Source organism: Malania oleifera, chromosome 9 (assembly GCF_029873635.1).
Source record: "Malania oleifera isolate guangnan ecotype guangnan chromosome 9, ASM2987363v1, whole genome shotgun sequence".
In the NCBI taxonomy this organism is placed as follows: Eukaryota; Viridiplantae; Streptophyta; class Magnoliopsida; order Santalales; family Ximeniaceae; genus Malania; species Malania oleifera.
Genome location: NC_080425.1, coordinates 6,558,806 through 6,582,319, shown reverse-complemented (window position 1 = coordinate 6,582,319; position 23,514 = coordinate 6,558,806). Strand labels below are relative to the sequence as shown.

The 23,514-nt window shown below is 37.8% G+C and overlaps 1 protein-coding gene across 1 annotated transcript in view; it reads right to left on the bottom strand.

The window, feature by feature from the left end:
* The window catches only part of LOC131163881 (probable sugar phosphate/phosphate translocator At3g14410), a 39,092-nt gene extending 16,947 nt beyond the window's left edge, over positions 1-22,145 (bottom strand). The window contains exon 1 of the mRNA XM_058120687.1: positions 21,830-22,145. Coding sequence (XP_057976670.1) covers positions 21,830-21,931 — 102 coding nt within the window. The 5' untranslated portion in view covers positions 21,932-22,145. The remainder of the gene's footprint in view (positions 1-21,829) is intronic.
* Between the last annotated feature and the right edge of the window lie 1,369 nt (positions 22,146-23,514).

Sequence of the window (23,514 nt, the reverse complement as noted above, 5' to 3'; positions counted from 1 at the left end):
TTTCTCAAATTAAAAAGAAAAAAATAATGAATTTTAAAAAAATGATAATAATTGAACAACCTACTAAAAACCCAACCTGGCAACATAACAAAACATGAGTACCACCCTTAGCCGATGAGTGTTTTGCCCCTTCTTCTCAATGGCAGAACACTATACTCCTCCAAGAGTGAAGAATGGTTTTTTGAAGGCAACATAAGACCTAAAGTTCTATATATTCATCTATTTAGCACATAACTGACGTAAGCAAGGAATGGAAGGTAATTGTGTAAGAATAAAATCAATTAAAAAAAATGATGTCTAGTCAGGTCTGTTAGGATAAGATAGGTCTTGACTTGTGTGAGTCGATGGATTTAGATCGATTTATTAGATGAGGTGAATCGATAGATTCAGCAACAATTCAGTTGTTTTTTAATTTGCTAGTAAGATTCAAATCAACTTGGAATGGAATTGATATGAATCATAAGAATCAAATTGTGAATCATAAGATTCTAACAACTATGCTAAAAAGCACAAGGCATACAATTGAGCCATGGTGGTTATTTTTATGCTTACTAGATGTTAGATGACCCCTTTACTTAAAAGATAAAATTGTCCGAGTGTGGGCCAACAATGTATATAAAGCTTGAACACTCCCCCTCATGTGATTGCATGTGGAGAGATAAACAAATGATAAATAATACCAAATCACAGCAAACACAGCACATCTCCAATAAATCATAGCCTCCTATCCCTTCCAAACCCCCTTAATAGGCAAATTGAAAGTCAAGAAAGCCAATGCAAAGACGCAAGAACTAGCTCAACCCATTTTTTCTATTATTCATCATAAATTTTGAGCCTCAACTAAGAAAATCAGTATAATCTTTACATATCAAAACTAATAGAATGAGGATGGTCCTCGGAACTTTAAGGTTAAGCATTGTCATGCAAAGAAAGGTGGTTATATGTTTGTACAAGCCATTAGCATTTCCTTATATCCTATTTCCTACCTCATTTCAGAGACCTTTGGCCTGTTCTAACATCAAAGCTTCTACCCCTAGCTTCTCTCAATAAAGAATATCTAATTTCCCTTACCTTACTTCTTCCCCACTTTACTTCATCTTTCCATCATCTCCATGTCCTCCATACTCTTGCATCATTCTACCCCCTTGCTTGCGTTCCACATGGCACTTAAGCTCCTCAAGATTTCCCAATCTTCCTAGCATTTCCTTATATCCTATTTCCTACCTCATTTCAGAGACCTTTGGCCTGTTCTAACATCAAAGCTTCTACCCCTAGGTTCTCTCAATAAAGAATATCTAATTTCCCTTACCTTACTTCTTCCCACTTTACTTCATCTTTCCATCATCTTCATGTCCTCCATACTCTTGCATCATTCTACCCCCTTGCTTGCGTTCCACATGGCACTTAAGCTCCTCAAGATTTCCCAATCTTCCTATCTACCCTCCCTACTTCTCTCTGTTACTTGCATGCAACACTACCTCCAATAGTGTTGGTGAACCCTCACTACAGTTTGCGACCCCACTTGGGAGGGGTGACCGTACCGGGTAGTGCCCCTAAGTAAGAAGCATGGCTGATTGTGCTTAATAAAATCAATACTAATAACCTGTTGCAGATCAGGAGACCTTTGAAGGCTCTATTTCCAGATGTTTGCGTGCTCTATTATTTGAATTCTGAAACAGCACCTCATCTGTTTTTACACTGGGATTATACTTGGGTTTTTGTCCGGCATTGGTGGAGGGAATGGCGTCTATTTCTTTTGGGGGGTTTGGATGAAGAATGGAGACGTAAGCACTTTGGAAATGCGGCATTTTTGCAGTGTTGTGGGGATTATGGTTGGAGCATAATGCACAGATATTTTTCCAGGGATAAAACTGAATTCACAGCTGGTTTGGGAGAAGATTCAATACCTGGCCTCTTTATGGTGTGTTGGCTTCGGTTGCTGTAAGGGAGTTAGCTTTTCAGAGGTTCAGCAAGAATGGAGGAATCGTTTGCTCTGATTTTTCCTAGTTCTTGTGTTTTTTAGTCTTTTATTCTGGATTTATTCCAGAATTTTGATGTGAAAAGTCTTTTTCTCCTTTTTGTAAATTCGTTTCTTATCAATGATCTCTTCTTTTGTTATCAAAAAGAAGTAAGAAGCATGGTAGTCAACTTGAGGGATCACTCATACAAGCATCCTCTCAAGCCCTCGAAGAAAATGTGATGGATTTTACAATCCACCTATCCTTAAGGGGCCATCTGGTATCATTTCTATTTTTTGTTTTCTGTTTTCGTGTACAGTGAAGAAACAGATTATCACAACACACTTATTTATATTGCTAGTTTTTTGTCTTGTTATCAGCTTTCAGTTGTTTTTGAAAACACTAAAAGCCCAATTATATGGTTTTCAATTGTTTGGCAACTTACTAGAATACTTTCATATCAAAAATTACCTTTTGTGGATTAAATTATTCATTTGAACATATTATTTTAATTAAAAATAAAGTAAAATAACCATGTGAATTTAAATATATTTTTAAAAATATCCATAAAATTTCCAAATTTTTGAAAAAATATAGAAGTCATTTAAAAAATATTTTTACTATTTTTCAATTGTCATGTACAATTATTGTTCTTGTAGCACTAAAAGTGGGTTTTGAAATATAATAATTAAGTCAAATAATTATAATAATATCTATAATTATTATTGTTAATGGTTATTTGGTCATTTAACATTAGTAGTATGTGTTATGGTAACATTAGTGAGAGACAGTAAGGGTATTATGGCCATTGGAATTGTATTTGACATATTATAAATAAAGGGAGAGACCTATCATTGAGGTTGGGTCTTCCATTTTACCCAATCATTCAACATGGTATCAGAGCAAGATCCGAACTAAACCCTAATTGCACGACTGTCGTGAAATCAAACCCTAAACATCATAATACCACGCAACCTGCTGCTGTAGAAGGATCATCAGCATCACCAAAGTCCAGGAGCAGGTTCAGCAGTTAACGGAAAAGCTACAGTCGTTGGAAAAATCCTGGATGCTGCTGTCCTCTCCAACACTTGAAGAAATACCTCATATTTTGCAAAAGTAACCACATAGCAAGCCACAGAACCTGCCAATCAGCCAGCTCTCACTTTCACAGCCAGAGGAGCTTCCATGCATGGGGACACACTGGCCAGATGCTCACACTTCCAACCCCACGCGCTGGTGCGTGAAACACTATCCATTTTGCTACAATTTCCTCCCAAATGTCTTGAATCCTTCCTCACACCATAATACCAAGTTTTTTGTCGTTTTTCTAGTCCAAAGATATCACCTTTTTTAGTTGCCCACATGCGGCATTCCGGGACTGATTGTTTACTAATGCACGAAGCTGTTTGTCAATGTTTATTGAGTTCATTGAGGCCTGAAACAGTGGTATCGCTGTGTTCTTGATTCGTTCTTATCCTTCTTGTTCATTGTGTACCTGTGGTTTGCTCCGGCTGTTGAATGTTGTGTATTGGGATGGTGGCCATGAATTTTAGGAGGATGTTGTTCGCTTTGTATTTCTGATTTGCAACTGTATAGAGGCTGTTTGATGCGGTTAGAGCTGTGTGTTGGTTTCTTGGGGCTGAATCTAATTCTCTTGGAGCAGTGGCAGTGTTTGATTTGTAGGGCTGTGGTAGTGCTATGTCCAGTTGTTGGTGACTCATTCGTGGTTGAATCAGCAGTTGACTCAATTGTGTTTGTTTTGGTTGGTTTAGAAGCTCACTTGTGGTTGTTTTGGTTGGTCCAAAAGTTCACTTTTGGAATCCCAAGAGCATTTTGTTCTCTATGTATTTTTGATTTGTGACTGTATCGAGGTTGTGTGTGTGTTAGGATCGCGTCCTCAAAATCCCAAAAGTGTGCTCCTATCGTCAGGCAATTGTTCACTCAAAATCCCAAAAGTGTGTTCCTATCATCAAGCAATTGTTCAAGTGAACATACTATAACTATCTCGGAGACAGAGTATTCAAGGTTCCTACAGTAGTACAGTATCAAGCATCCCAACAAGCATCTCATCACATTGCATCTTTTGCTCAGAAGTGTAATCCTACAATTTGTATGTTTTCCAATATCTCTCCCACTAGTCCTTGAATTATCAAAGCTACTGCTACTAACCATATGACAGTTGTAACCGACTTCTTTTCTACCCTCTAGTATCCTAAAAATCTACCTCAAGTTATCCTTGCTAATGGGTCCAAAACTACAGTTAAGGGGATAGGAACAGTAAATCCCACACCCCTGGGTTTGTTGCTTAGGAGGAGTCAAGCTTAGTGTATCAACTCAAGAAATCATTATATGGTTTAAAACAGTCTCCGAGAACATGCTTTGGTTGATTCAATGTTTTCATACTTAAGTTTGGCCTCCAACGGTGTGCAGTAGATCACCCCGTATTTTATCGTCATACTCCATCTGGAAGGATTTTGCTTATTGTGTATTTGGATGATATTGTGATTATTGGAGATGATAATCAAGGCATCCAAGATCTAAAGCTTCTCCTACAGACTGAATTTCATACCAAGGATTTGGGACCATTGAAGAACTTCTTAGGTATAGGAGCATCGAGATCTCGTATGGGAGTAGTCTTGTCATAGAGAAAGTATGTTCTTGATCTTTTAGATGAGACTGAATTGTTGGAATCCAAACCTGTTGATTCACCCATGGATCCCAAAAGTAAGTCAGTTCCAAATATAGGTGATTTGCTACCTAACCCAAGATGATACCGAAAACTTGTTCGAAAGTTGAATTATCTCACAGTCACTTGACCAAATATATCTCGATTCTCCAAGAACAAGTCATCGGGATGTAGTAATTCGAATCTTGAGATATCTCAAAGGTGCACCAAGGAGAGGTCTCTTATATCAAGATCGGGGTCACACTCATGTTTAGGGGATATACACATACTGATTGGGCCGGATTGCCTTTCAACTGAAATTTCACAACTAGGCACTGTATCTTTGTTGGTGGTAATTTGATTTCTTGGAAGAGTAAGAAACAAACTGTGGTGGCTAGGTCGAGTGTTTAGTCAAAGTATAGAGCTATGACTCACACTACATGTGAACTTGTTTGGTTAAAAAATATATTGGAAGAACTAGGTTTTCCATATTCTTAGCCTATGGAATTGATGCGTGATAATCGAGTTGCCATCCATATTGCCTCGAACCTGATCTCCCATGAACAGACAAAGCTCATTGAAGTTGATTGCCACTTTTTCAAAGAGAAACTTATACGGAAGCTCATTATAATCCCTCATGTGAAGTCTAATTTTCAACTCGTTGATTTGTTCACTAAAGCTATGGAGGCGCTTGTGTGAATTCATTTGTAACAAGCTAGAAGCATATGCTATATGTGCTCAAGCTTGAGGGGGAGTGCTAATGGTTATTTGGTCATTTAGCATTATTCATCTGTGTTAAAAGTTACATTAGTGAGAGTTAGTAAGGGTATTATGGTCATTAGAATTCTATTTCACATACATTATAAATAGAGGGAGAGACCTATCATTGAGGTTAGGTCTTCCATTTTACTCAATTATTCAACAATTATAATGTTTATTAATTTGTATTTTTTGTATTTTTATTATTTTCAATCATAATTTTTCAATTGTTATTTGTTTCAAGAACAAAATGAGCATTTGTTCCATCAAGTTTTTAATTTGTTTTAGTTTTAGAAATATTAACCAAACAAGTTTGCTAGGTAGTTTTTGTTTTTGATTTTTAGTTTTGTTTCTAGTTATTGTTTTCATAATTTTTTATAGCAATATGGAACAGATCCTTCCAATTCCCAAGAAATCCCTCCTCATGTTTCCAGCTTATGAAAGCATTCCAAAGCTTCCAAGCAAGGATCCTTAATATCTCCCATACAACACTACGAATGTTATTGCTCGCAAAACCAAACACCGGCCATGATTAACCAATTCTTTGCCACATCCACGATTCCACACCCAACCAGCCCTATTGAAAGAATTCCATCATATTTCCTCAGCCCCTCCAGCCCTTGACTTTTAAGCCTGTTGAAGATAACAATGTAAAATCACCCTTGCTAAAGATCAAGATGGAGAAGCTTCTCCAACACCAAAAATTACTTCTATAGCCTAGTCTCCTGACACTCGATAGATAATTTCCAAAACATCTAAAGCTCCAACTCAAACTCGTTGAACTCAACTAAGGCCTTTATGATGGGAGTGGGAAGAAGATTGTGTCCAACATCCAAGTATCCAACATCCAACTTAATACTATACCAATGCCCCTAGCTTATGGGGGTTAACAATGCCACCTCGTAAGTCACTATGGACTTGCAAAAGTTTCTAAGCAAAGAGAAAACAAATAATCATTCTCATGTTTTGATCTTAAGCTTTCTTATCCTGCTTGTATCATAACAAAACCTTATCCCAAAGACCACACTGGCCTCAAATTCAACCTTTTAAAGGTAAGATGGAGATGCTACGGGACATATCATGAAATTGTATAAGCTTTGGGGGCTTAGGCCCTAGATGATGACACAAAGCTTCAGAACTTTGTTAAATCTCTCACTTAGAAAGTCTATACTTTGTATATCAATCATACTCTTGGTTTCATAGAGCCATGGCAGTAAATGTGCCTACTTTTTTTTAGAAGTTCTCCACAAAGTGATAGACAGGCTGAGGAAGCAATCACCGAAAGTCCTAAGAAGACTGCATGGATTACATAAAACGCCTTAGGGATGCATTATGGATTGTCGGAATTCTCTGAAAGAAAAGTTGATAAAAGTTTGCATTCTAGGGGTTTCTATTGAATAAAAAAATTTTACTTGAGAATCTCTCCCTTCCCTTTTTGTACCATAGTAAGGAATGCAAGGAGAACCACAATTCAAAATTAGAGACTAAAGGGGAAGCAAATTGTATTCGCATGAAACTACTCAAACACCATCGTCTCTCTTCGGCAGCCTAGCCTTCTCTTTTGCTCAATCTCCCTAGCCCCTTCCTCCCTCCCTCTCTCTCTTTAACACCATTGTCTCTCTTCAGCAGCCTCGCATTCTCTTTTGCTCAGTCTCCCTCTCCAAAAGGACAACTGAGGAACTTTGAGACCCTCTCTCTTGTGCGCATAGTACACTCTCGTTGGTGTGGTTCTCTTAGTCCAGATGAGTCACTTCCCCGCCCTATTTTGTGTCCTTATATTGTATTTACTAGGTTTGAATGACATGTCTATCTCATTACAATCTAGGCACATTGTTAGTCTATGTCTCTCTCTCTCTCTCTCTCTCTCTCTCTCTCTCTCTCACACACACACACCTTAATATCTGTTTAGCAGCAAAGCCTAATCTTTCACTCATTCTCCCTCTGCAACAAGGCAATTGGGGTTCTCTCAATCCAAATGAGTCATTTCCCCACCTTTTTTGTGTCCTTACTTCATATTTACTGGATGTGAATTTCTGTCTCATTACAATCTGCACACATTGCTGGTCGATGTGTTTAGACTTTAGAATGTTATTCCTAACTATTTTTTAAGTTTTAAAATTCAAATATCAAATGAAATAAGGACACAACTCTCTCGTGGCTCTCTTGTTGGTGTGGTTCTCTCAATCCAAATGAGTCATTTCCCCACCCTTTTTTGTCCTTATTTCATATTTACTGGATGTGAATGACTTGCTGTCTCATTACAATCTGCACACATTGCTCATCTTTGTGTTTAGACTTTAGAATGTTTTTCCTAAACTATTTTTAAGGTTTAAAATTCAAATATCAAATGAAATAAGGACACAATCCTTATTTTTACTGTGTCCTTATAATTTATTTTAACAATTTTCATATTATTTTTGGTATATATAATTTTTATATGTATTTTTAAAATAAAAAATTTAATTCTCATAAGGCATGTGCCTTACCTCATCAAGGGTAAAACACCTCACCTTTTAAAACACTGGACTGTGGACTCCAAAATTAAAATTCTAACACTCCTAGAATTAACTTTGAGCGCAAGGTAAATGATGGTCCTATGCTTTGTTGATGCTGTTAGATCACCACTTCACCTAAGTTGTTAGGTTATTGGCCAACAATGTATACCAAGCTTTAACATTCCCCTGCACATGCGGAGAGAGACAGACACAATAGATAACACCCATTATAGGGAACACAATAATTTTTAAAAACCATATAGTAAACGGGCAACAAGACTAGAAGTCTAGAACCCAATACCTCTTGGTAACCAGCTTTGATACCATCTTAGATTACCACTTTACCTAAAAGCTTAAGTTGTGAAGTTGTGGGCCAACAATGTTTATCAAGTTTTAAAAAATGCTTTCAAGCTCAATAGGCTTGCACACGAGATAGGGTGTTGGCCAATAAAATCTATTCTTATGCCCTTGCTGAACATCTTAAGCATTGGAATTCAATATGTTTTTAATAGCATAAAATATTTGGTGCTTTCAACAATAAAATAAGGTTTCAATCATCATTGAATTCCATGGGCGTAATTCATTCTTGGTCACTGCACATTCTCAGAAAGCGCGAGTTACTGGAACTATCACTACACACACACTCGAGGCTTGAAAATGAAAGCCCACTTTGAATCAATGATAAAGGTGTTAAACATAAACCTAAATGTCACCAATCCAAACCATCAAAGCATCTCTCCAGATGTGGAGGCAAGGGCTAAGGCCCCCTCCTAGGCTTTTGTTATGGCTTGGGAGCCTTATGCATTGAGAGCGTTTGTGTGTGTGTGTGAGAACTTGGGTATGCACCCATGTGTATTTGTATGTATGTACGTATGCAAATTTGCATATGTATGTAAATACAAACATGTCTATATGTATGTATAATAATGTCACAAACTTGATTATTGCCAAGGCAAAGCATGCACGAAGATGTCCATAATAAAAGTATGCTACACCATGCTTACATGACATGCACTAACCATGACATGCCAATATATTTTTGTCTGTGTGAGCTATGGCAGCCCACACCTAATTGTCGCAAAGCATAGCATGGCTCAAGATGCCTAAAACACAATTATGCTACCTCATACACCATGCTTATGTGGCACACAATGGATGCAAATACACCTAATGAAATAATCTTAGATCACCTACTTAATAACTCTCAGCTCCCGACGTGTCATCTTTGTGTTCCTGCACCCCTTTTTGCTCATTTAGAAATTAGAATGCCCTATCCTCTCCTCAGCCCTTCTAGCCTGTAGCAGATTATCTTTGTGGAAATTTATTTCACCATATATTTTGGTAACATGGTTCCTTCTAAATTTAAAATTATAAGCTCGTGAAAAGGCAAAAATGTTACAGAAAAACTAAGCCAAGAATTTTCCAAAAAACCCATCAAATGCATATCTAAGAATCAAGGAAAGGACCAGGATATGAAAAATCAATTACTGGAATGCCTATAAACAAAATATTTGAAATAAGGGCACAAACCCAAGACAACACCCAAGGTCCCTGTTAATGGTTATTTAGTCATTAGCATTATTATTATGTGTAAGTTTGATTAGTAATAAGTGTGAGTTAGTAAGAGTATTATGGTCATTCTTATTGTTCTTAACATATAATATAAATAGAGGGAGAGACCTATCATTGAGTTTGTTAAGATTTGATTAAAACTAAATGACCTAACTTGAAGACAGGTCTCTCCCTCTATTTATAATACAAATTTAAATACATTCTAATGACAATAATACCCTCAATAACTCTCACTAATTAACATACTAACGCACTCAATAATAATAATACTAAAATATATATATAACCTCTTAAAACTCCCCCTCAAGCTGGAGCATAAGTGTCATAAGCTCCTGGCGTGTTACAAATGAATCTAACACAAGCACCCCCCAATGCTTTTGGTAAACAAATCAGCAAGCTGCATGTCCAACTTCACATAAGCGGTCGTAATGAGCTTCTACACAAGTTTCTCATGAACAAAGTGGCAATCAACTTCAATGTGCTTTGTCCGCTCATAAAAGACCAAGTTGGAGGCAATATGAAGAGCAGCTTGATTATCACACATCAACTTCATAGGCTAAGAATGCGGAAAACTCAATTCTTCCAACATGTTCTTCAACTAGACAAGTTCATAGGTAGTGTGAGCCATAACTCTATATTCTGATTCAACACTTGACCTTGCCACCATAGTTTGTTTCTTACTTTACCAAGAAAAATTACCACCAATCAAGATACAGTACCTGGTGGTGGATCCCTAATCGGAAGGCGATCCAGCCCAATCTGCATCTATATATCCATAGATATAAGTGTGACCCTAATCACGATATAAAAGACCTCTCCCAGGCGCACCTCTGATATATCTTAAGATGTGAATTACTACGTCCCAATGACTTGTCCTCGGAGATCAAGAAATTGACTCATAACGCTTGTTACAAAAGATATATTCAGCCAAGTAACTGTGAGATAATTCAACTTTCCAACAAGTCACCGGTATTGTCTAGGATTAGGTAGCAAATCACCCATATCCGGCATTAACTTCATGTTAGGATCCATGGGTGTATCAACCGATTGAAATCCCAAAAAGTCTGTTTCAACTAACATGTCAAGAATATACTTCCTTTGTGACACAACAGTTCTGATACGAGATCTCAATACTTCTATACCCAAGAAGTATTTCAGCAGTCCCAAATCTTTGGTCTGAAACTTAGTCTGTAGAAAAATTTTGAGACTATTAATACCTTTATCATCATCACCTGTAATAACAATATCATCCACATAAGCAACAAGAAGGATCCTACCTGATGAAGTATGACGATAAAACACAGAATGATCCACAGCACATCGTCAAAGACCAAACTCAAGTACTATAGCACTGAAACGACCAAACCATGCTCTGCGAGACTGTTTTAAACCATATAAAGCCTTCTTGAGGCGACACACTAAGCCTAACTCCCCTTGAGCAACAAAGCCAAGTGATTGCACTATATAAACCTCCTCCTCAAGGTCAACATGCAAGAAGGCATTTTTTACATATAACTAATGCAAAGGCCAATGACAAATAGTAGCCAAAGAGATGAACAAACGTAATGATGCAAGTTTGGCAACTGGAGAAAAAGTATCTGAATAATCCAAACCATACACCTGAGTGTAAGCAACAAGACGAGCCTTTAGATGAGCCACAGAACCATCACGGTTGACTTTAACAATGTAAACCCAACGACAACCAACCACATACTTGTCTACCAAGTCCCAAGTACCATTGTCATGTAAAGCATTCATCTCGTCAACCATAGCATCCCTCCATCTTGAATGGACTAAGGCTTTCAAAGCAGATTCAGAAGGGTAGTAGATGGTAGAGCAATGACTAAACAATAATAGGAGGATCATAAGGCGTCGTAAGAAACATAGATGGAAATGGGGCGTTGATTGCATGTGCATTTACCTTTCTGAACAGCATTAGGAGGACCAACATCATGAGAAGTATGATCATCAGACGAGGAAACCAAAGGCATCATAGTAGAAGCTAGAGGGGACTCTCTTTCTTGGAGACGTCGTTGTGAATACTGCAAATTAGGATGATCAAGGCGATGAGGACTTGAACTACATGGAGACTCAGATGGTTGGTTAGGCAAAGACAGCAACATAGAATCTGGAAGATTAAGCAAAGGAAGAAACTCATTGGGCTTGGAAGTTCTTAGTGACTAGGTGTAGTACGGTGTAGACTCAAAGAAGATAACATCAGTAGAAACAAAGAAGCGATGCAGCCGGAAAAGACACATTTTATAGCACAAGGATCCAACTTATCCACCCCAAGAGTTAGTTGATGAAAAAAGGACACACACCCAAAGATACGAGGAGGAAGAGAAAATAAAGGTGAATTAGGAAAGAGAATGGAGTAGGGAATTTTACCACATATGGCATTCTGTTGATCAGATAACAAGCAATAAGTACAGCACCACTCCAAAACACTTTAGGTACATGCATTTGATAAAACAAAGTGCGAGTGATTTCAAGAAAATGTCTATTTTTCCGCTCTGCGACCCCATTTTGTTAAGGAGTGTGGGCACAAGATGATTGATGAACAATACCAAACTGAGTCATATAAGTAGTGAATTGTGCATTGAAAAATTTTTTAGCATTATCACTTCGAAGTATTGAAACTGGCAAACCAAATTAAATCTTTATTTCAGAACAAAAGGCACAAAATACATGAAATAACTGAGAACGATCTTTTGTTAAATATAACCAAGTCATTCTTGAATAATCATCCACAAAGGTTACAAAGTACCAAAAACCCAACTTGGACACAACCCTACTAGGACCCCATACATCTAAATGAACTAACATAAAAGGGCTTGCCGCCCGTTTATTGACCTAGGAAGTGAAAGAAACACGATGGTGCTTTCCCAACTGGCAAGACTCATAATCAAGACTAGACACAAAACTAAAACTAGGAACAAGACATTTAAACTTTTCCAATGAAGGATGACCCAAGCGACAATGAATTTGGAAAGGTGTGGCAGCAGTAGTGCAAGCGGTAGAAGGAGATAGCGGCTCAAAGTGATAGAGTCCACCAACTTTAAGCCCTCCGCAAATCATCTTCCTCATCTTTAAATCTTGAATAATCACAGAATCGGGGAAGAATGTCACTGAACAATTCATGGATTTAGTAATTTTGCTAACAGACATAAGATTGAAAGGAAATTTGGGAATATATAAAATCGAAGGAGGAGAAATAGAAGAAGTGGGATTTACAGTCCCAATTCCCTTGACTGCAATGGTGGATCCATCGGCAAGAGTAACACAAGGTAAATTTGTAGGATATTGAAGAGTGGAGAAAAAGCTAGGTATACCTATGATATGATCTGTGACAGCGGAGTCCATGACCTAAGGGCTAGGATGAGAAGTACCGGATCATAGGCATACGGTGAGCTTACCAGATTGGGCAAGAGATGCAATGGTAAGAGAAGCTTTTTGTGACGCTTGATACTGCTAGAACTTGGAATACTCTTCCTCTGGCATAGAGACAGTACATTGCCCCCCACTCAACCCCAAAGGTGAGGAGTTGGTGGTGGCTGCCCCCAAACGTGTGAAGCCAATGGCAACTGCATTGGCAATATGTGAAGGTCTTCCATGAAGATCCCAACACTACTCAATACCATGATTATTCCGTCCACAATGAGTGCACTTGCGAGGAGTACCTCTGCCTCATCCGTCTCTACCACTACGACTACTTGAACCACCGTGATAACTTTTGTTGTTTGGTAGAGAACTAGAATCACTCTGTGTAACTAAGGCTGTCCTCTCAAAGCCAAATGCAAGAACAAGGGAATGCGTGCTGAAGTAAGCACGTAGGACATGAGAAGAAACATCAAAAATGATGGCAGCTTAGCACCAGTGAGTATCTAGGACCAAACTACCTCATACTTAGGTCTCAAGCCTGCTAGAACACGAAGAACTGTCATCTGCTCCCTCTGCTTTGGCATCTCACGAACGTCCACAGTTATAGGTTGCACAATGTTAAGCTCCTTATAAATACGTTTCATCTCTCCAAAATAATCTGCAATGCTCCTATCTCCTTGTTGTAACTGAATCTACACTTGGGATAAATCATACATACATGTAATGTTACTGGAGTAAAGAAGTTGACATAATCCCAAATCTCCTTGCAAGTATCTAGATGCATACACATTTGTGCAATCTGTGGCTCCATCGAATTCCATAAAAGGGAAACAATCAAGGCATCTTCCTAAACCAACACATCTTTTCTCTTCTCATTAGAAGACTCAGATTGAAGCAAGTGGTTAGATTTCACTAATCCTGCTAAATAAATCCGAACAGCTTTAGACCATTGAACATAGTTCTTTCCATCCAACTTTTGAGACGTTATTTGCAGCAACAATGTAGGAAACAAATTTTTGGGATTCATAGATTCCATCACAACACTCACAAATCAGCAATCACACCAAAAAGAAGAAGAACAATCAAAATTAATCCGGACAATCACAAACTATGTGAAGCACCGACACAATGACGGGATATAGCGCTGCCACAGCACTCACAAACAGCAACCACACCAAAAACAAGAAGAACAATCAATAACCGGAACAATCATAATCCATGTGAAACACCAACGCAACCACGAACAAGGTGAACAACTCACCAACGGATATAGCACTGCCACAGCCTCACAACTGAACATATGAACACTACCACGGCTCCAAAAAACTCACAAGGAAGCCTTCACAAACCCTAAACAGAAATTAAACAGAATATCGCGAGTACATGATCGAAAAAGATGGAATTTTTTAGCAAAAAACTGGCCTAACAGCTTGATAATATGGTCTAAAGAGGAATCAGAGCATGGCAGAAGAAAAAAAAAGTGGCCAGAACTGCTCTCACACGCCGGCACGTGGGGTTGGCCTTGCCGGCATTTGGCCAGCACAGGGGGGGCCCATCGGCGATGGGGTTTTGTGGGGCAGGTCGTCAGGGGGGTCTGCTTATGGGTATATGGTTGGTTTTGTGATTTAGTATGGGATGGAGGTGGATCAGGGAAGAACAGCCGTGGGAATAGTGTTTTCCAACAACGGTTGAGGGAAATAGGGTTTAGATGGGATCATGCTCGGATACCATGTTAAGATTTGATTAAAACTGATTGACTCAACTTGAAGATAGGTCTCTCCCTCTATTTATAATACAAATTTAAATACATTCCAATGACAATAATACCCTTACTAACTCTCACTCGTTAACATGCTAACACACTCAATAATAATACTAATAAAAGACATACATAACCACCTCTAATAGAGTTTAGGTCTTCCATTTTACCCAATTATTCAACATGGTATCAGAGCATGATTCTGAAACCTAAACTCTAATTATTACCACCACCATCAAAAGCCTAAAACCCAAAATCCGCTGCATGTCTACCATCATAAAAGAATTTCCAGCAATAATATAGCCCTAGAAAACAGCCAGTAGCAGCAGAAAGTCAGACCTGTTGCTGGAATTTTCTGGCGGCACTGCCAGTTCGAGAACATCAAATCTGCTCTAGATTTTGCAGAAACAACACCATAGTCACCCACAGACACTGCTCCCCAATCCCATCTCCAGGCAGTGTCCCACACACCCTCACGCACTGGTCAAAGGCTGCCAGGGCCGACCCCACACACCGACATGTGAAGCTCTTTTCAGGCATGGTTTTGACCTGAAATCATCCAGCAGTGATCCAATCCCTCTATTAACATGTTATTGGAGTTTTTCTTGAAGTTTTTTGCCCAAAGATCTCACCTTTTTTAATTGCTCATGAGCAGCACCCAAGGAATGGTTGTTTGATGCTTCATGAAGCTGTTTATCAATGGTCATTGAGTTTATTTGGTCAGAAACAGTGGGATTTGTTGTGTTTTTTGATTCAATGTTCTAATTCCTTCCATATATCAACATATCAAGCCGTTGCGCATGTGTTTTACTCAAAGATCCAATCTTTTCTGGGACCATGCACTTGTGGATTGAATGTTAGTGACAGTCATTGGTGACTTTCTTGGAGCAGTGTCAGTTCTCCTAAGCTGTTTTTTTTAGGCTGTGGCAGTGTTATATAAGCTTGCTGGTGATTTGTCCATGGTAGTTTTGGTGATATACCTCTCCAATTTTTCCAGTGCTGTGTGTTGCTTTCTTGGGGCTGCGTCTGAGTTTCTTGGTGCTGTGGCAGCCTTGAACTGATTTATTTGTGACTTGTTCATGGTCGGTCACCTTGTTTGTGGTTGTTCCGATTGTTCCAGCAATTAATCTTATGATCATTGTTCTCAGTTTGTGAATGTTGGGCTGGAGTTTGCAAATCCCAAAAGTATGGTCCCTTCGTTAGTAACTTATTTGAGTGAACCACGTACTGTGACTATATCAGAGGAGTATTCAAGATTTCTATAGTATCAATTGTCTCAAAAAACATCTTATCACATTAAGTCTTTTTCCCAAAAAGGTAATCCTACAGTCTATATGCCATCTGGTATCCTTCCTACTAGTCCTTGGGCTATCATTTCTGCTGTCACTGACCTTATAACAGGTGCAACCAACTTCTTTTCTAAATTCTAGTATCCTAAAAATCTACCTCAAGTTACCCTTACTGATGAGTCCACTATTGCTGTTAAGGGAATAGAAACAATAAATCCTACTCCTTCTATCTCTCTTTCTTATGCTTTATACATACCTAAATTGCCTTTCAATCTCATGTCAGTTAGTAAGCTTACTTACTAAATTGTTCTATCACATTCTTTCCTAATTATGTGGTAATTCAAGATCTAAAGACGAGAAAGGCAATTGGCACCGAACGTGTCGTAGACTTTACTACTTTGAGTCGCCTTCTCCATCCATTGCCTACACAGTTGCAACTACACCACTTCAAATCCATTGTCGCCTTGGTCATCGTCCTTGGACAAGTTGAAACAGCAAGTTCCTACATTGAGTTCTGTGTCTAATCTTGAGTGTGAATCCTGTCAATTGGGCAAGCATCATCGTGTTCACTTTGCTTCCCAAGTTGACAAAAGGGTAGTTAGTCCTTTCATGCTAATCCATTCCGATATTTGGGGTCCTAGTCATGTCACATCAAAGTTGGGGTTTCAGTACTTTGTTACATTTGTTAATGAATACTCTAGGATGACTTGGTTCTATTTAATGAAAGATCATTCTAAGTTGTTTGATCTCTCCTGTGCCTTATGTTCCCAAATAAAGAATCAATTTGATATGCTAGTCAGAATACTTCGTAGTAATAATGATAAGGAGTGCTTCAGTACCCAATTTAGTACTTATATGACTAAGTACTTTAGCACCTAATTCGGTACTTGTATAACTAACTCTGGTACGATCCATCAGTCCTCTCGTGCCCACACTCCACAACAAAATGGAGTTGCAAATAGGAAAAACAGACATATTCTTGAAGTCACCCGTACCCTATTGTATCAAATGAATGTCCCCAAAGTTTTTTGGAGCGATGTTGTGCTCACAGCTTGCTCCCTCATCAATAAAATGTCATCCTCTGTCCTTGGGGGTAAAATCCCATAATTAGTTATCTTCCCTAAGGCTCCTTTGTTCTCCATTCCTCCTCGTATATCCGGTTGTGTGTCCTTTGTCCATCAGTTAACTCCAAGAATGAATAAGTTGGATCCTCGTGCTATCAAATGTATTTTTCTGGGTTATTCCGATACTCAAAAAGGATATTGATGTTATAGTTCTACTATACATCAATTCTTTGTCTCTGCTGATGTCACCTTCTTTGAGTCTACACCGTACTACTCTGATTCCTTGAGTTCTGTTGATCTTGATAAGTCCCTTCCTCTGCCTTGCCTTCCAGATCCAAACCTAGTATCTGTGCCCAATCCTCCTACATCTTCATCCCATTTGAGTCTTCATCACTTGGATCATCCCAATTTGCAGGTATACAAATGACCATTCAAGGGGAAAGTGCCTCCTCCAGCTTCTACTACTGTGCCTCCAATTCCCTCGTCAGATGATCTTATTTCCCATGATGTTGATCCTCTTATAGCTATTAGAAAAGGTAAACGCACTTGTACCCAACATCTGATCTCTAATTTTGTTTGTAATGATTTCTTGTCACCCTCTTATTACTATTTTGTTAGTACTCTATCTTCTGTTGCTCTTCCAAAATCTATTTCTGAAGCTCTATCCCATTCTAGGTGGAGGACCGCGATGGTTGAAGGCATGCGTGCACTACATGATAATGATACTTAGGATTTGGTACCTTTTCCTCTTGATAAGTCTACGATTGGGTGTCACTGGGCGCACAATGTGAAAGTCAATTCTAATGGTTTTGTGGCTCATTTGAAGGCCCGCCTTGTTGCTAAGTGGTATACTTAGATGTATGGTTTGGATTATTCAGACACATTCCCTCCGGTCGCTAAACTTGCCTCACTATGTTTGTTCATTTCTTTAGCCACCACTTGTCATTGGCTTCTACATCAGTTAGATGTGAAGAATGCTTTCCTACATGGTGATCTTCATGAGGAGGTATATATGGAGCAACCTCCTGAGTTTGTTGACTAGGGGGAGTCAGGCTCGGCATGTCAACATAAAAAATCATTAAAAGGATTAAAACAATTTCTAAAGAGCTTGGTTTGGCCATTTTAGTGCTATAGTACTTAAGTTTAACCTCCATCAGTGTGCAGTTTATCAATTTGTATTTTATCGTCATACTCCATATGGCAGGATTTTGCTTATTTTGTATGTGGATGACATTTTGATCGCTAGTGATGATGATCAAGGCATCCAAGATCTAAAGCTTTTCCTACTAAGTTTCAAACGATGAACTTCAGACAATTGAAGTACTTCTTGGGTATAGAGGTATCGAGATCTCGTACGAGAACTGTCTTGTCACAGAAGAAGTATATTCTTGATCTTTTAGATAAGACGGTGTTGTTGGGATCCAAACCTATTGATACACCCATGGGTCCCAATGGTAAGTTGGTGTCAGATATGGGTGATTTGTTGCCTAACCCAAGTTATTACCGAAGACTTGTAGGAAAGTTGAATTATCACAGAATCACTCAACTAGATCTATCCTTTGCACCAAGTGTTGTGAGTCAGTTTCTCAATTCCCCGAGAACAAGTCACTAGGATGCAGCAATTCGCATTTTGAGATATCTCAGAGGTGCATCAGAGAGAGATCTCTTATATCAAGATCAGGGTCACACTCATATTCAAGGATATACAAAGGCAAATTAGGCCGAGTCACCTTTTGACCGAAGATCCACAACTAGGTATTGTATCTTTGTCAATGGTAAGTTGATGTCTTGGAAAAGTGAGAAACAAACTATGGTGGCCAGATCAAGTGCTGAGTTAAAGTACACGGCTATGGTGCACACTACATGTGAATTTGTTCGGTTGAAGAACATGTTGAAATAACTAGGTTTTTCACATTCTCACCCTATGGAGTTGATGTGTGTGATAATTGAGCTGCTATTCATATTGCCTCCAACCATGTCTTCCATGAGCGGACAAAGCACATGAAAGTTGATTGCCATTTTATTCGAGAGAAACTTGTACAGAAGCTCATTACAACCACCCATGTGAAGTTTGAGTTTCAGCTTGTTGATTTGTTCACTAAAGCCTTGGGCGGTGCTCATGTGAAATTCATTTGTAACAAGCTAGGAGCATATGATATATATGCTCCAACTTAAGGGGAGGTGTTAATGGTTATTTAGTGATTTAGCATTATTATTATGAGTTAAGAGTTTGGTTAGTAATAAGTGTTGAGTCAGTAAGGGTATTATGGTCATTCCAATTGTATTTGACATATATTATAAATAGAGGGAGAGACCTATCATTAAGTTTAGGTCTTCCATTTTACTCAATTATTCAATAGTCCCCAACCCAAGCCCAAAACAGCATCTTTAGGTTAAGCTAGGACTGGCTCCTTCTATATTACATTAGTAATCATTTGCTATATTTCATAGAATATAAAACATAAAATTGAGACACTTTTTGCATAAGTAAATATACACACTTGCACAGAGAAACATAGATAAGGATTGAGGCTCTCCAGCCCTAGCTCAACCCAAGCATTGAAATAGCTCAAGCCTGCAAGAATTCAGGTTAGCCTGCCCCAAGTTGCAGCCCTAATTTGAACAATAAAAAGGCACAGGTTTAGGTTGGATTGAGTTGCCCAACTCCTTTGCTTGAGGCCAACCTGAATCGGTTCAAGTTGAGGTTGCCCAATCAAAGTGCAATCCAAGTATTGAAAAATCTTGCTCAAGCCTGAAAAGTTTTAGTTGTCTCCCAAGCTGCACCCTTATTTGACCAATAAAAGACAGCATGAAATGCAGTGCGCCTATTTGCAATCTCTACAAACTCCAGTGACTTGTTTTGCTAAGAGTCGCCTTAGTCAATTAAAAATTCAGTTATTTCTTCCTTTATATGCCCAACGGGAAAAACCAGGAGGGCACCCTGCATATTGAAGCCCTTTCTCCCTTACACTTTGGTTAGACAAAAGGCTGAAACCAAGAAGGAATTCGAGAACAAACCTGCAATGGACTTAGAAGGTCACTGAATTTTGTATCTTTTCTAACATGTGTTGCACCTAGTCTAGAAACCCCAATTCATAGCCACCAGGTGGTCAATCATGGGCAATCTTCTCAGACTAGCCAACTACATGAGAAAAGCAAAATTTTAACCAACAAAACGACATTGACATAATCTTCTTGACAAGCAACCTGTCATGACAATCCTACTAACAATATAAAAAGAGTAATTTGATCAACAATTCAACAGAATGTGTTTGCAAAAATTCCATTTCCTCATTGTTTCGCTACAAACAGTCCCATAGATCAAATTAGATAGGTAGAGACACAAAATGAACCTTTACATCTGATCTGCCTAATTGTAGGAAGCAAACTTAAAAACTTTTACAGCTGCACAGCAATACATTTTCCAACATTACACCCACAGATTCCTGTCTGCCCTGCCGGATAATGGCTTGGGTTACATGCCCGCTATAGAAAACCTTTTGTCAAGAGAACATTAAGCCTGTCTCAACTCCTTCCTTGAGAACCTTTTTTCAGTCAACGAGGTACATTTAAATCCATCACTGCTTTTAATCCACGAACAAATACTTAACCCCTTAGTTTCAATGCATGGAATCCAAGCTCAAGGACTTAACACCCAGTGCACAGGGCTCACACGCTATTGAGAGTTGGGGGGGGGGGGGGTCTGGGGGGAAGTCATGCACATAGTCTTATATGTAGGCTTGGCAAGACTGTTTATGCGATTTAAACCTTGGACATTAGATTTTGATGTAACAATCTGACCATTGAATCAGGGCTTGCCCTCTAAATGCAACAACTTGGGGACAAGGTTCCATGCCATATCAGGGATTTAGGGAGGGCAAAACCTACACATCCTCACTTCACATTCGGGAGGCTGCCATTGTTACTTGAACTTGTGACCTTCATGCTTTGATTGTAACACCCTTAGTCCCTTACTGTTATATTCACCCTCTAATGCAACACTTAATACACAAGGCTCTTGAGCCATATCAGAGCATGGAAAGGACATGACGTGTGCACTCTCACCTCCATATTTGGAGAAGCTATTTCCACAACTTGAACATTTGACCTTAATCCTTACCATTGAGCTAAGGCTCACCCTCAAACTAATAGATAATAATAATCCCTCAACTGAAAAACTTCAATTAAGATTTTAATCAGAAAACTAGGGTTTTGAGAAACCACTGCACTAGAACAAAATGATAAAGTGTTTTCATTTTAAGAGCAATCATACAAAATCTGGCCACTAGTCCATCTAGAGACTTTCCATACGATTACCAACGTACCAAATAATCAATAAACATAAGGTTAACAAAAGGAAGGTGGCGAAGAAGAAAAAAAACTTCTACTCCTACTACTTATTAAAAAAAAAAAATCCATGGAGTTAAATATTATTTATGACGCACATACTCATTCTGTTCAAGACGTGGCACATAAAAAAAACAGGCAAATATACTAAATTTAGCAAATGCAGTTTGAAGTAACATAAAAGAAAGCAACCACAGCAGAAAGAACTTTAAAAAATCTATATCTTTAAGAAAAAAAGAAGCAGAAGAAAGTTCACACCAAGAGATCAGATGAATTTATACGTACCTAGTCACAGTCACAAAGCTAAAACACAATTAACAAGAACCAACAACTCTTTGCTAAAATTGCACAGACCAGAGCAGACCTAACGGCCCGTAACAATTTCATAAAATGCAGGTCAAGGGCCCGAGACAAGGGAAAACCGTCGACATCGCGGAATGTGCAATGATCGAGACACCCGACAGAAGAAGAAAACGGAGCGCCGGATAAGCATTGGAAGAAATTCGAATTAAAGAGAGGATGATAAAAAGAAGAGAGGACCTTGTTGAAGAAGATCTGACCGCTGGAGAGGGCGATGTAGAGGAGAATGTAAGCGTAGGTAACAAGTTCTTCCCTCACGCACTTCCCCGCCCGATCCGCCATTGCCGGTGCAGGAGCGCCGAGAGGGCGGTGGGGAGCTCTGTATTTAGTAATCGCACGAGCTAAGCTTTCTCTTTCCGACAGCGTCTATCTCACCAGAGCTCTGTTCCGTTCCGTTCCGTTCATCTGCAGTTAAGCAGCGAGCGTTATAGAAATAGAAATGGTACGGTCAAGGGGGAATGGATCCATTTCAGGTTTGTAAAACATTAAAATTGTTATAATTAATTTTATAATAATTTGTGTTTGGCTGGGCAACTCATTTATGTTTCCTGATTTTCCAAAAAAAAAAAAAATCTATAGGAAAGTATGATTACGTGAATTATGCTCTATTATTTAAAATAATAATTTATTAATTATCATAATAATTTATTTTCTTTACTAGTAAATAATTTTCTCCAATTCACCTACTCTAGTATTTTTTTTTTTTTTATATTTTTCTACCAAAAGAACAAACTATGAATTATGAAAATGTGTTTGTGTACATTGTTAATTTTCTATTTTTATTATAATTCTTTAATTATTTTTTAAAAATAAAAATCAAATTTTGTAATTTTTAGTTTTGTTGGTAACTTATTGTTAAAAATACTTAATTATTTATAATTAATTTTTTATAAATTAAATTATTCATTTTATACATAATTTTTAGTTTAAAATAAAATAAAATAATCATATAAATTTAAAATATAATTAAAAATAAAATTATCTAAAAATATTTTTAAATAATTTAAAAATAATCAAGTACAATAAAATCTTTCTTAGAATGTAAATTTTAGAATAAAATAATGAAGTAAAATGATTACAATATTTTTATTTTTATTGTAAAATTTTTAATGTGTATTCTTTTTTCTTTTTCATTTAGACATATTTTTAGTTATTATTCTATCTAACTACGAAAAAAATGAGTATTTGTTCAATCAAGTTTTGTAGGCTTGGACTCTGACAAAACCTTAAATGTAGAAAACTATCAGATATCAAATGGTATAAAGATGTTTTTATGACGAGAGTTATGCAATGAACTTATTGTAGGGCTTTTTATTGAAAAAACAAATTTATTATAACATTATCATCCATCTTTGTGACAAAAGTTAGAAACAAAATAAAAGATTAAAAAGAATCTGGTGAGAGCAGATACCTACAATTAAACCTAAAGGAATGGACATTCGGCAAAATCATGAATATTATAAACATCATAAGATTTATAACTCAGTAATGACTTAATGACCAAAAAAATCAAGGTCTTACAGTCTTACAACAAAATTTCCACAACGAAACACTGCTCGACGAAGTCTTAATAATCTCAGGGAAAGATCTCAACATGGCCCTTATACCAATTTTTAACACCTATGTGATACAAGTAGAATAAATAATAACAATATAAATAGATAAATAATAATATAAAATAACAATATCAGCAGGAAACATGCGGAATAATAGTTAAATAAAATGATCTTACTTTAATGACTTTAATGACTTTAAATTTAAATGATGATACAATATTGATTTCGTGATCTGCTCCAAATACAAGATAATCTTAAGGTTTTGTCTAATACAAGATAACTTTTTGAAAATAGATAGAGAATACAAAA